Consider the following 12,454-nt stretch of genomic DNA (forward strand, 5'->3'; position numbering starts at 1 on the left):
ATTTTAAATGAGCCCAAACACTGTGACCTGTACGAAAAGATGTTTTGACTGATGGAGGAGCCTTTGACTTCACAGACAAGAATGTTTCCTTCTATTTCTAGGTTTCCTTGCATATAAAATGTGATAATAACTGAAAAATTACCTGGCCTTTCAAAGGGGCTTGATAAAACTTAGTGTTCACAGTCAGAGTGGATGTTTCAAATACTGTGTCTGTGGTTGTCCTTACAGCTGTTCCCTAGATTTTCTACCTCACTTTTAACTGAGATATCTTTAATGCCCCAGAAAGATATTGACTCTTTTTTTAAGCAACGGAGTATGTTTGTAGAGGTCCAACTACTTACAATGAAAGAGCTGTGTATAAGATCAAAAGTAGCTTCCTTCCTAAGTCACAGAACAGGGCAAGCTATACAGGAAGGTTTGAGAGAAATGGTCCCTGCCTGGGACATAATGAGAACAAAAGATGTTGGATAGTTTTCCCCTACTACTTCATAACCTGATGTTCAAGGACCCTAAGAGTTTAAGCACGTACATGTGTGAGGAATATATAATTATCTTTTCCTTCTTTTTTTGAAAATAAAGTCATTTCTCATATAATATATCCTGATTAGTTTTACCTCCCTCTAATCTTCCCAGTTCTTCCCCCATATCCCCTCCAATCCAGATCTACTTCCTTTCTAATTAGAAAAGAACAGAATTCTCAGAGATAAACAAAAATAAAACAGGATAAAACATAATATGATAAAACAAAAACCTTCTACTTGAAGTTGGGCAAGACAAACCAAAAGAAGGAAAAGACACCAAGAAAAAGCACAAGAGACAGAGACCCACTTGTTCACATACTCCGAAGTCTCAAAGACACTAAACTGAAAGTCATAATATATACACAGAGAACCTGGTGCAGATTGGTACAGGCCCCATACATGCTTCTTCTGTCTCTGTGAGTTCATATGAGCTTTTCTCAGTTGATTTAGAGCTCTTGTTTTCCTGGTGTCCTCCAACTACTCTGGCTTTGGCTCTTACATTCTTTTTGCTTCTTTTCTACAAGGTTCACTAAGCTTTGAGGGGAAGAATTTGATGGAAACATCCCATTTTCCCGTTTAGGGCTGAGTATTCCAATCTCTCTCTCTCTCTCTCTCTCTCTCTCTCTCTCTCTCTCTCTCTCTCTGTGTGTGTGTGTGTGTGTGTGTCTCTCGGTCTCTGTCTCTCTCTTCCTTCCTCCTTCTATCTGATGTCAGGAGAGATGACTCAGCTGTTAAAGGCTAGGCTCACAACCAAAATATATTAATAATAATTTTTAGTGTAAAGTCTTGAAAGGCATTCTCTTTTAAAACGTATCTTAGCAATTGTTGAATCCTTGATTAACACACACACACACACACACACACACACACACACACACAATGTCCAGCAGAGAAATGATGCTAAGTCCATGCTTAGCGTCTTGCAAGGGAAAGCTTGTTACCTTTCCAGTCCCTTGAAAACAACATCTGCAATCTAGACTCATTATATTATTTTTCTCCCATGGATGCAGAAGTATTTCATAGCCCCCAGTGCATGACAACTGGGGATAGATAGGTGTAGCAGAAAGGGCACACAGGCAAATAAAAATGATGCCACATTCTGTAATATCTTTTCCTACATCTTAAACACACAGTGTTTATTCAGTCTTGTCCAGAACAAAGACTTCCATCCAATGAGAATGCAAGCTGCAGAACCAAGAAGGCACTAAAAGTCTGAGAGTTGTGTCGCTCCTCGCTGGTTACTGTAAAGGTCTATGTCTCTTTCCCGATCCCATTACATTCTTCTCTGTTCCCACTTCTTCATTTAGTTCTATCCCTTTGTCTATCCACCTACTCTTGTCATTTTCTTCCCTCACCTTTCCCCCAGAACACCCCTTCTTTGGACTCTAAGACACATTTTTACAAATTTCTTCCTTTGTTGTGGAAAGTATTTTTGGGGGGGGGAATTGTATGGTTCCCAGTAACTGGAAATGATTATATAGATACCTATGGAGCAGCCCTGATTGCCCTGATTTATAAGCATGTAACATCCAGGCCTAAAATTTTTACAGAACCATTTAAAATCCATTTCAACCAGGGCCCTTTACTCCAATTGCTAAGTTTCTTTTTAAATGAAATGGCTTTGGGAGTTTTTCTTTTTACCCAGAGCTCCTTCAGCAGTCTAGTGTTGGGTCTGGGGAAAACCAGTGAGAACTTGGGAACATAACATCACTCCGGAAGCCTGACTTTTCATGGTTGAGATTTGTCTTTTCATCATCAGCAACTTCTCTCTTCCTTTTCTTCTTCTGCAACATCCCCAGACCACACAACAGCTCTGCCTTATTGTTTTAGCTTGTTCCCCATAATCAAAGCTGAAAGGCCTTTCTAGTAGGCACATCTGTACTCCTCCTGTGAGCCCATAAAGGAACAGCTGTGCCACACATGCTCACCAGTTGCTAAATGCAGAGAGCTCCATTCATTCTGTGCCACATTTTCAAGTTTGATCGTACCAGCCCTGCACCGAGTTCAGTTCTCAGTGCACGCATGCAAACATGCGGCACACATAAATGGAATCCAAGATTAGCCTTAATTTCTCTTTTGCATACCCATGTTAGTGAAAAGTAGAAATTTACTCAGTTGAGTCTCCTTTCACTTGGGGCGTCATACATCCTGACTGCAGAGGGACCATGATCTAGTTTGTCCTTAGTTACCAGGTGATGTTGATCACCCAAGATAGCCTCTTCATTCTCCTCACAGGGTCACAGGCTTGCAGTCACTCGAGTGACTTAGGTGTCATTTTGTCTCTTTGTGTTACCCTTGCCCCATTTAGCCTCACATCCTTTCTATCCAGCCACTCTTCTCTAGGACACTTACTCAGAAATTCACTTCTAGAAAAGGGAAAATCCATCCATCTGCTATCTGATTGCATAAACCGTTCTTCACTTTTGATACTCAAAAGATAGGGTGATCAGCTTTATTGAAGCTACTGCCATCTACACATTCCCAGCACTTATCTTTTATCTTCTTTCCTTAACTTGTGGGCCTTCTCTAGGTTAATGTAGTGGTGGGTATGTTGGAACTCTGAAGGTAAAGATGATGGTCTTCAGTTAATTTGTCATACTGGTGAGACCATAGACCCTTCAAGACTCAGGTGACACAGACCCAGGAAACCCACACCCAGGAAAGTTTCTTCTACATCTTTGCTTTCAAATTTCTGTTGTTTACCTCCCAGTAAGCTAAGATATGCAGGAGACTTTGGCATTCTATAATGATAGCAACTGAAAGAAAAATAATGAAGACTTAGGCAAAAATGTTAATGTTTTTAAAACTTTCCTCGTCCATTCACACTGTTTTTTCAGTTTCTCCTGGGTCCTGCCATTTATTGGACCCATTGCCCTCTCCATCATTTCAATACTTACCCCTTCACAGAGTATGGTAAAAGAAAGGCAGGGTTGCATTGCCAGAACACTGGTCATCTGATGTGGGATCTCTTTCTGTATGTGTTGCTTTTATTGGTTGATAAATAAAGCTGTTTCGACCAATGGCTTAGCAGAGTAAAACCAAGCAAGAAATCCTAACACACACACACACACACACACACACACACACACACACACACATACAAGAGTAGGTGGAGTCAAAAAGATGCCATGTAGCTGCCAAAGGAGAAAGACTCTACTAGAACCTCCCTAGTAAGCCACATCTTCCTAGCGATGCACAGATTAATAGGAACAGATATCTTAAGAATGGATATCTTACATCTTAAGATATAAGAGCTAGGTAGGAATACACCTAAGCGATTGGCTAAGCAGTGTTGTAATATAGTTTCTATGTGATTATTTGGGTCTGGGCAGTCGGAAACAAATGAGCAGTTTCTGCTTACAGCCATCTTTGGGAGACCATCGGTACAGAGAAAACTTTACTGTTGGAGACAAAACAAAGTCTTGAAATTCCACTAAGACATGATCCCAGGGCCAGTCTGAGACTGTAGCAAAGGGTGACTCTCAACCCTGGAAGGCTGACCCAGGTCTCTTGATATTCTTTTTCTCTGGTACTTGAGACTATACTTAGTCTCATCTGACAGTTTTGAGGTCTAAACAATGAACCGAGTCAAGTGTTTTAGTGATGGGAAAAGGAGAGAAGCAGGGAGTGACCTTTAATAAGGAGGGCAGGTAGAAGTTAGGCCACTCAACAATCTTCTCATTTAAATTCAATTCAGAGTGATTGCCTGTTCTCTGAAACACCTGCCTTGGTGTCCTAGAGAAATGGGGTAGTGTGAGTGGGGAGTATTGCTAGCTTCTTAAGAGTAGAAGAGGTGAATGTAGAAGCAACATTCTTCCCAAAATGTAATATTTTAATAATTCTTTGAGAATCTCATATAATGTATTTTTTATCATATTTATTCCCTACCATGCTCCTTTTTCTACCTCCTCCCAGATCCAATGTCTATCTTGCACTCCTTTTTTTGTCTTTCATTATTATTGTGTTTTATATGTATATATATGTGTGTGTATTATTGTGCTTTATATGTATATTATATGTACATATAAAGCACAATAATACACATAGAAACATAATACAACCATCTGACTTCATTTATTGTTGTTCCTTAGCATATGTTATCAGAGTTGAATAGTTGGTATTGAATAGTCAGTTAGAAGACTTGTCCCTGAGAAAGGTGGATTCTCACTCTCTAAGAAGTTACCAATTGCCTGTACCTTTCCATCTAGGGGTAAATTTCCATAAAATTTCCCCCACCAATGTTGGCATGTCAACTGGTGTTATCATTTTGCAGGTCTTGTTTAGGCAACCATAATGTTGAGATTTCATGGCTGCAGCTCCTCTAGCTTTTGAAGAAGACACTATATTGCAGCAGTTCAGGTCCTCTGGCTCTTACAGTTTTTCTGTTCTTTCTTTCAAGAAGGAACAATACCTGAGCCTTAGGTATTGTTATAAATGTTTCACACAAGGTTGAGTACTTCATAGTCAGTTTTTTTCTACATTTGTGGACAGTTGTGGACAAGGAATTATTTCAACTCATTTGTTAAACAACTAAAGTACAGCAAGCGTTTTTATTTTATTTGCTGTATATGTGTCCACATCATGTGTAGAAGCCAGAAATTGATGTTGATGTCTTCCTCAATCACTCTTTACCTAAGGTTTTGGGGCAGAATATCTTACCTAACCTGAAACTCACTTCTGCTAGTCTAGTTGGCCAACAAGCCTCGAGGATTTTCCATCTCTACCTTCCTAACACTGTGCTGCTGCACCGATCTATTTCTCTCTTATAGGTGATGGGGACCCGAAGGTAGACCCTCATACTTACAGATTAAACATTTACTGACCGAGTCATAGCCACAGCTTCCAAATACGTCTAAAGCACACCGATGTTAGTGTTATTACCTCTGCTTTACAGGGAGTGAAGCTGAGTTCTAGGAGACCAGATGGGGAATGACAGCTAGAATGTAGAAGAGCTTGGTACCTCTCTGACTGCTTCTCCCTGGATCCCAACTCATGAGCTTCTACTGATAATAGTGACTCTCTACTCCAGCTTTTAAAAACTCTACTCCAAAATATTTATATTTATTTGTTGAGGTTAACATTTATAACTTTATTTTTCATTTCTCAGGGTGATTTAATGTACACCGAGAGCTGAGAATCTTGTCCCTCTCATACAGATATTTCTGGCTACTAGGTCTATAATGACCCATGGCAGATGTTAGAGAAATGTTTACTGATTAGTTCTGCGGGTGTCTGTAGAAAGAGGGAAGGACATTGTTAAATACCACCAAGTCAGTTATAGAGTTTTTATAAGGCTGAGAAGGACTATTGGGGGTTTTGTCAAAGAATGAGTAAGGAGGACTGCATTCATCTCTTTCTCAAAGATGTTTTCCAAACCTTCCGTTTCAGGTGGTGTCGTCCTCAACCCAGCCTATTACGGCATGCTGGGCCACACTAACACCATGATCCACGAGGTGGGACATGTCCTGGGACTCTACCATGTATTCAAAGGAGTCAGTGAAAAAGAATCCTGTGATGACCCCTGCAGAGAGACAGTGCCATCCATGGAGACAGGAGACCTGTGTGCTGACACTGCACCTACACCCAAGAGTAGGCTGTGCCGGGACCCAGAGCCAGCGAACGACATCTGTGGTCTCACCCACTTCCCAGGGGCTCCATTCAGTAACTACATGAGCTACACAGGTATTACCACAGACTCGATGCTTTTGTTTTCTCTTAAGGTTACATAAGTGTTGTTAGGAATTGGTAGGGTGTATGTAGTTAAAGGGAGCCAGGGAGGTTTGTGTTACAGAAGAATATTTGTGTTGGATAGTCCTTTATTTTCCATGTGTTTGAAGGATTTGACAAAAATGCTGAGATATTGCGGTCTTGTTAGTGGATTCTCTTCCATTAGAGTTTGAAAGTGAGATACATTTGTATCATGCATGGTTAAAATGGGACCAAGTAACAACAATCCCCTTAAGACCTCTTCCAGGTTTTACAAGGTGACCACTCTCATTGAGGCATTTCCCTGAAGACTGTCTAGTCTGACAGTGATGAGTCACAGGTCTTTGGGTGGAGATGTCCCTTCAGCACTTTTACAGATAGTTAACAAATTGACTTGATTAATTGAAGTGATAGAAACCTTTTATCTTACACTGTGCAAAAAATCAGATTCTCTTTTACCAGCACAACATTGATTTCTAGCTTACCCTTCATGTACTGTAACCCAAATATATATATATATGTGTNAAGGGTACATTGTTGGCCCTGAGGAAAACTGTATTGTGTAGTCTTGTCCTTTTGGAGGGTATCTCCTGGATCATCCATTTTACCAGTGTATTTCTGGCAAAAAGTAACACTAAGTATTCTTCTAATAATGGGCATAATTATAATTAAAATTGACAACTAATTTGATTTGATCACCTATGCCAAGGATGAAGGAATGTTAATTTTAGTTCCATGCTTTACCAAAAGCCAAATACCAGCCCCTGCTCATGGCTTTGCAGGTAAGAGAGAGCAATGAGCTAGCTGAGTCTCCCTATGGCCTCTTAAGATGTTTCCCTCCAGATTTCATTGTTGTGAAGAATGAATTGAGTTTATAAGCACCAACGGCTCTGTTGCCCTTAGCCAGGACTAGGTGGGTGGCCTTGGAGATGCAGCATTTCGGAGCAGAGCCTCTTTAAGTTCTACCTTTAAGTGTGGCAGAGACAGTGTTGGGAAGCAGATGCAGTGTTTTTGGTCTACTCTAAATAGAAAAGCCCGTGAAATGAAGATCACTCCTGTTCAACTTTATGGCTTGAATAATGAATACACTGATTTTGCTGACTCTGAAAGAAAGACTGGGGCCATCATTCCCATCCCTGAAGTTTCCTCGACATTTCGGCTTCTGCTCCACTGAGCAGTTCCAGTGAATACTCCTAAGGCATGGTCACAGGGTGAAGAGACCCTCTGCTGAAACACTGCCATCTTGTGGTGGGTTCAGTATGCAACTGTCAGTCAGGGATAGTGGCTCTCCAGCTGTGGGGTGGTCACATATCAGATATCAGTTCTTTACATTACTATTCATAACAGTAGTAAAAATTACAGCTATAGAGTAGCAAAGAAAACAATTTATGGTTGGGGTCACCACAACATGAGGAACTGTATGAAAGGGTCACGACATTAGGAAGGTTGAGAACCACTGTCTTCAGACAATCCTGTGACTTCATGAGCTGAGTCTCATCCTAGGATAAGCCGAGAATATAGTAATGAGATTGCTTCGGAAAGAGGCAAGTTCCATGTCTTTGCTTTTCCTCTCCCTCACCTGACTTTGTAGAGAAGAAAGGATTTCTTTACCGAGTGGAATGTTTTCTGAGTCTAATAAATGTGAGATGTGGGAATGGAGTGAGACTTTTGCCCTGCCCTTAGACACTGGTACAGATTCAGCCTTCGCATCCTCTTTTGTCTCCACAGATGATGAGTGTACCGACAGCTTCACCCCTAACCAGGTGGCCCGGATGCATTGCTATTTGGACCTTGTATACCAGCAATGGAGCGAAAGCAGAAAGCCCACCCCCATTCCCATTCCACCCATGGTTATTGGGCAAAACCACACGTCCCTCACTATTCACTGGCTGCCTCCTATTAGTGGGGTGGTTTATGACAGGTGAGACCAAAGAGGGAAAAACTATAAAATGAGAGGAATGCCTATTGGGATGTAAACGTGTACATGGCTGTCCAGGGACATCTGCGTCTGGTCTGGGCTCAGCTCCTTAGCAACGCTAAGGGTGCCTCATGGGAGCCAGAGGCTCATCATGTGTGTTTATTCCACACAAGGATGGCCCGGCAGAATTGGCAAAGCATGGTCCATCTGTCTTAACCAGCTGTTCCTCTGCAGGGTAAGGCTTGCTCCTTGGACAGTGGTGACTGGAGAAAGGGAAGCAGACCATGTTTCTTTAGTCAGTTCTCGGGTGGAAAGATAAAGTGTGGGAGTGTACAAACTCCACTCAGCATTTCTACTGCTGGCTCTGCCTCCGGCTGAACCCTGTGCTCACCTGAGGGCCACTGTCTGGAGTGGTTACTCTCTGTTCTTACTTGCCCCCTCTACTGGCAACTAGTGCTTCTGTATGTACCCCCACCCCCCGGGACTGCCACGGTAGACACTTAATACATACTCACTGAAGAAAATCACAGCACCTGAAGCCAGCTGTCATTCTTCTTTTGTTTACTTACAGAACTAAATCTCGGTAAATTCTTTATTAAAACGAGAGAGCGGGGAGGGAGAGAAAGAGAGACAGAGAGAGATCTGATGTTGACAATGGGGCATACGGTTGAACTGAAAAGGCTCCTTTGAGCCATGTAGGTGTGGCTCTATGGAAGCCTATACCCAGATGCTAACTAACAGGAGAGTATCTTTTTTTTTTTTTTTTTTACTCCTGTTACATGGGGACACTGTGGGACATCTGGCTTCAGCTGCCTTGTGAAGTCCTCACACTGAACAGCACCCCTCCCTGTGAGTGAAAAACACACAGGGCTGTTTCAAGACCCCACAACAGGTGATTCTGGGGGAAACCCAGCAACGAGGAGCCCAGACAGATGAACGCTTTGAATTTTAAGCTTTCTTTCCCATTTAGCAGGTAGATATCTACTCTTTCATTTTTCTCAGTTTAGTGCCTTTACTAGTTTTTAAAATAACCCATTAGGCCCAGTTTGTGTTGTCCACATACTCACAGGACAGGACAGGACAGTGGGCCCACAGGACAGTGACTCTTCTTCGAACAACACTTCACTATGAGTATCTGGGTCCAGCTCAGGAACGAATGGCCCTGGAGCATGTCCTCACACACTTTGGATTTGATGAAAGCCTGGGGTTGGGGGCAGATAAGGAGAGATGAGGACACAATAAAGCCAGTGGATTATTTTTCAAAGCGATAGTCACAGTTTCTTGAAAGCTTCATTCCGTGACTCGCACTTAGTCATGACATCATTCCTCACTCCCAGCACTACAGAAGAGTTTGCACCGTTATCAGCACCCAGGTTCCCATGGGCCCCTTCAGTGATTCAGCACGCATCTACGCAATGTGTCTGAGAGTCATCTTCCTGCAAGTGTGACCTTGTGTAGCTCTGGCAGGACCGTCCCGTGTGGGTACATGCAAACCCGAGTTTTACATCAGTTTATGTAACGCGTGTAAACAATTTAATCTTTCAATTCTCTCTCTGGTACAAACCTTACGATAAAGCAGACATCAGACCTGGCTTGCTGAGAGTCTGCTGGCAGAAAAGAGTGTACTTTGCTTCCACTTCCCACCTAGGTGGGCTAGTTTTGAGGCCTCCTAGCACGTGTGTTGGAGAGACTCACGTCACATGCCCAGCAATTTGTGTCATGCCTAGAGTTATGTTTACTCCACCCTTGTAGGTATTTGGAATCCGTATGTCAGAGAAGAGCCCCAGCTACGCACTCTGCAGCAGCCCCGGAAGGGCAAGTACATCAGGAAAATGTGGTTTGGAATTGTGTTCACGTTAGAAAGAGCACTGATAGAATCAAAGGGTGGGTCTTAACTACACTCTTTAGTTGCTAAAATACCGAACCCTAACGAGGTGCTATTTGGAAACTTGCTCAAAGGGATTAAGGAGCCTGTGACTTTGGGCAACTGACCTTCAAGCTTTCTGAGCTCCAATCCTCTCATTTGTAAGCATGGTGTCATCACAAGAGTTAGAAAGAAGTTGTGAAAAATACAAGGCCGGGTTATGTAAGGTGCTTCCTGTCAGTATTATTGCCATAGGGTAATAAGATGGTTTTTCTAGTGTATTATAAGATACTAACCTGCTATTCATATGTTCTGTTGGGATACTGCCTTGCTTTGCATTTCAGATATGTTGTTCACAAGGGGGCTTCTGAAAACATTCTGAGAGAGAGAGAGAGAGAGAGAGAGAGAGAGAGAGAGAGAGAGAGAGAGAGAGAATGCTCAGAAAGCAGTTGGCCTTGTTACTCAGTATAGTTATCTCTACATAGTCTGGTTACTCCAAGTGTGATGCTTGTAAAATCTCTTCATAGACTGAGTCATCTCATAGACATCTCCAGAGGGATTGCAGAAGCCAGTCATGTTCTCATTCTTACGGACACAATAAGAATTGAGCAGGCAGGCCCAGATACACTCACAGACCCAAGAACACAAAAGAGGATGGCTGTCAATTTGCAGCATGACATAGCAGTGTTCTGAGAAAGGGGACAACTATAGGGGTGTGTACAGAGAAGCAGGGGCCAGAGTCTCAGAGGAGCAAGGCTAAGCACTCCTGCAAAGGCCACATCTGAATATGTAAAGTAGGAGTTTGCAAAGCAAGGATGCTTGAAAAGCCCGTTGGATCATTGTAAGGACACGTGTGCTGTCGAGTGCTGTGAAGAGCATGGAGAATTTGGATCATAGTGTGATGGAACTTGTGCTAGAAATATAAAGTGTATGAAGAAACTGCAGGAGGTAAGGCTAGAGCTAGTCTGTGATGCCACCCAGTGCTGGTAAGAATTATGATCCATTGCTGCGGGCAATGGAGAATCAAGGGGTATCACCCTCCACACTCTACTTTATGCCTGTAAATAAAAGTAGGGGATTAAAAGATCCAGAACACATAGATAGTGATTTCACCCTGAATCCCATTGTTTTAGCAGGCAGGTATATTTATCCTGTGCCTTTCTCACCATAGAAAGGGGGGGTTTATATGGTTCAGGAAAATATGCTTGTATTTTGGTTAGTGATTCAGGGACAAGAGGTCCCTTGCATCTCAGAGGCTTCTTCATGACCCTGTTCAATTTTCTTCTTTTCTGACCTTGAGGTTTCTCTTGGTTTGTCCAGAAGAAAGACATGGATTGCAATGATAATTGTGCCCTCTTGTCCTCCTGGATCTGATTCACCAGCAACACCTTTCTTCCCCAGAGTCTTCCTGGTTTCTTTTCCCTAGTTCAATGGAAGAACACTCCCTTCTTCATGCTTCCTCTTCCCAGGGCCCCTGACAGTACGTGTGATGCCTGTACTGAAGATGGGACATTTCATCAGTATGTTTACAAGGCTTCCTCGGGGCGGGTGTGTGACTCTTCAGGTTACTGGACTCCAGAGGAGGCTGTGGGTAAAGTACCATGGATCTTTTTCACTAATATTTTTGTGGCCACTGAGTATGGGTATTGGATGAAGCAGTGGTTTATGTTTGTGTGTTTTTGCACATGGTCAAGGGAGGGTTTGCTGAAGATTTCCAAGGTCTTGGAAACACTGCTGGTGCTTCTGCATGCTGACTGTCCTCTATTGGTGTAATATGAATGTCCCATGGCTGTAAGGATGGGAAGACTTAACACAGATGGACTGAGAAGTCAGCCCTTCTCAAGAGTAACCTCAGGGTGAACTAGGGCCAGAAATGTTGCATGTGTCTCCTAGTCCCCGAAGCAGCTTTGGTGCATGATGCTGCAAGCTAAGTGCTTACTCCTCTTTATCAGAGAGTAATAGAGAACACATTGCAGAGCACACTCATGAGCTGGCTGAGCAAGTCTGGGTGGGGGCAGGGTGGACTAGGTGTTCCACACGGATCGTTCTCATCTACGCTATTTTATGAGTCTATTAATCACTGGTACTGGTTGTGCTTTGAATGTGATCTAAGCTAGGCTCTAGAAGGGAGAAGATGTTTTTCGTTATTTCATTTCCTGTCCCTCCCCTAAATTCTCGAACAGTCACATACTCACTCACATATGCATATCAGGATCCAGAAGACAAATTTGAACAGCAGGCTTTTCCGTGCCAGTGCAGAAAGTGCTATGGACATGGCTTCTAGCCTTTCTCAAGAAAGGCCTTGACTTCGGCTTTCCCCTATTTTTGTTTGGTTGGTTGATGGATGGGTTTGTTGTGTTGCTCTTGTTTGTTGTTATAGTTAATTTTTTCAAGACAGGGTTTCTTTGTGTAGCCCTGGCTGTCCTAGAAATAGTTCTATAGGCC

At 42.7% G+C, this 12,454-nt stretch overlaps 1 protein-coding gene across 1 annotated transcript in view; it reads left to right on the forward strand.

Moving 5' to 3' along the window:
* Window positions 1–12,454, forward strand: part of Pappa2 (pappalysin 2) — a 249,125-nt gene that overhangs the window by 81,893 nt on the left and 154,778 nt on the right. The window contains exons 4-6 of the mRNA XM_050135420.1: window positions 5,910–6,203; window positions 7,956–8,148; window positions 11,479–11,600. Coding sequence (XP_049991377.1) covers window positions 5,910–6,203; window positions 7,956–8,148; window positions 11,479–11,600 — 609 coding nt within the window. The remainder of the gene's footprint in view (window positions 1–5,909; window positions 6,204–7,955; window positions 8,149–11,478; window positions 11,601–12,454) is intronic.

Source organism: Alexandromys fortis, unplaced genomic scaffold (assembly GCF_014885135.2).
Source record: "Alexandromys fortis isolate MF-2015 unplaced genomic scaffold, M_Fortis_MF-2015_v1.1 scaffold_21, whole genome shotgun sequence".
In the NCBI taxonomy this organism is placed as follows: domain Eukaryota; kingdom Metazoa; phylum Chordata; class Mammalia; order Rodentia; family Cricetidae; genus Alexandromys; species Alexandromys fortis.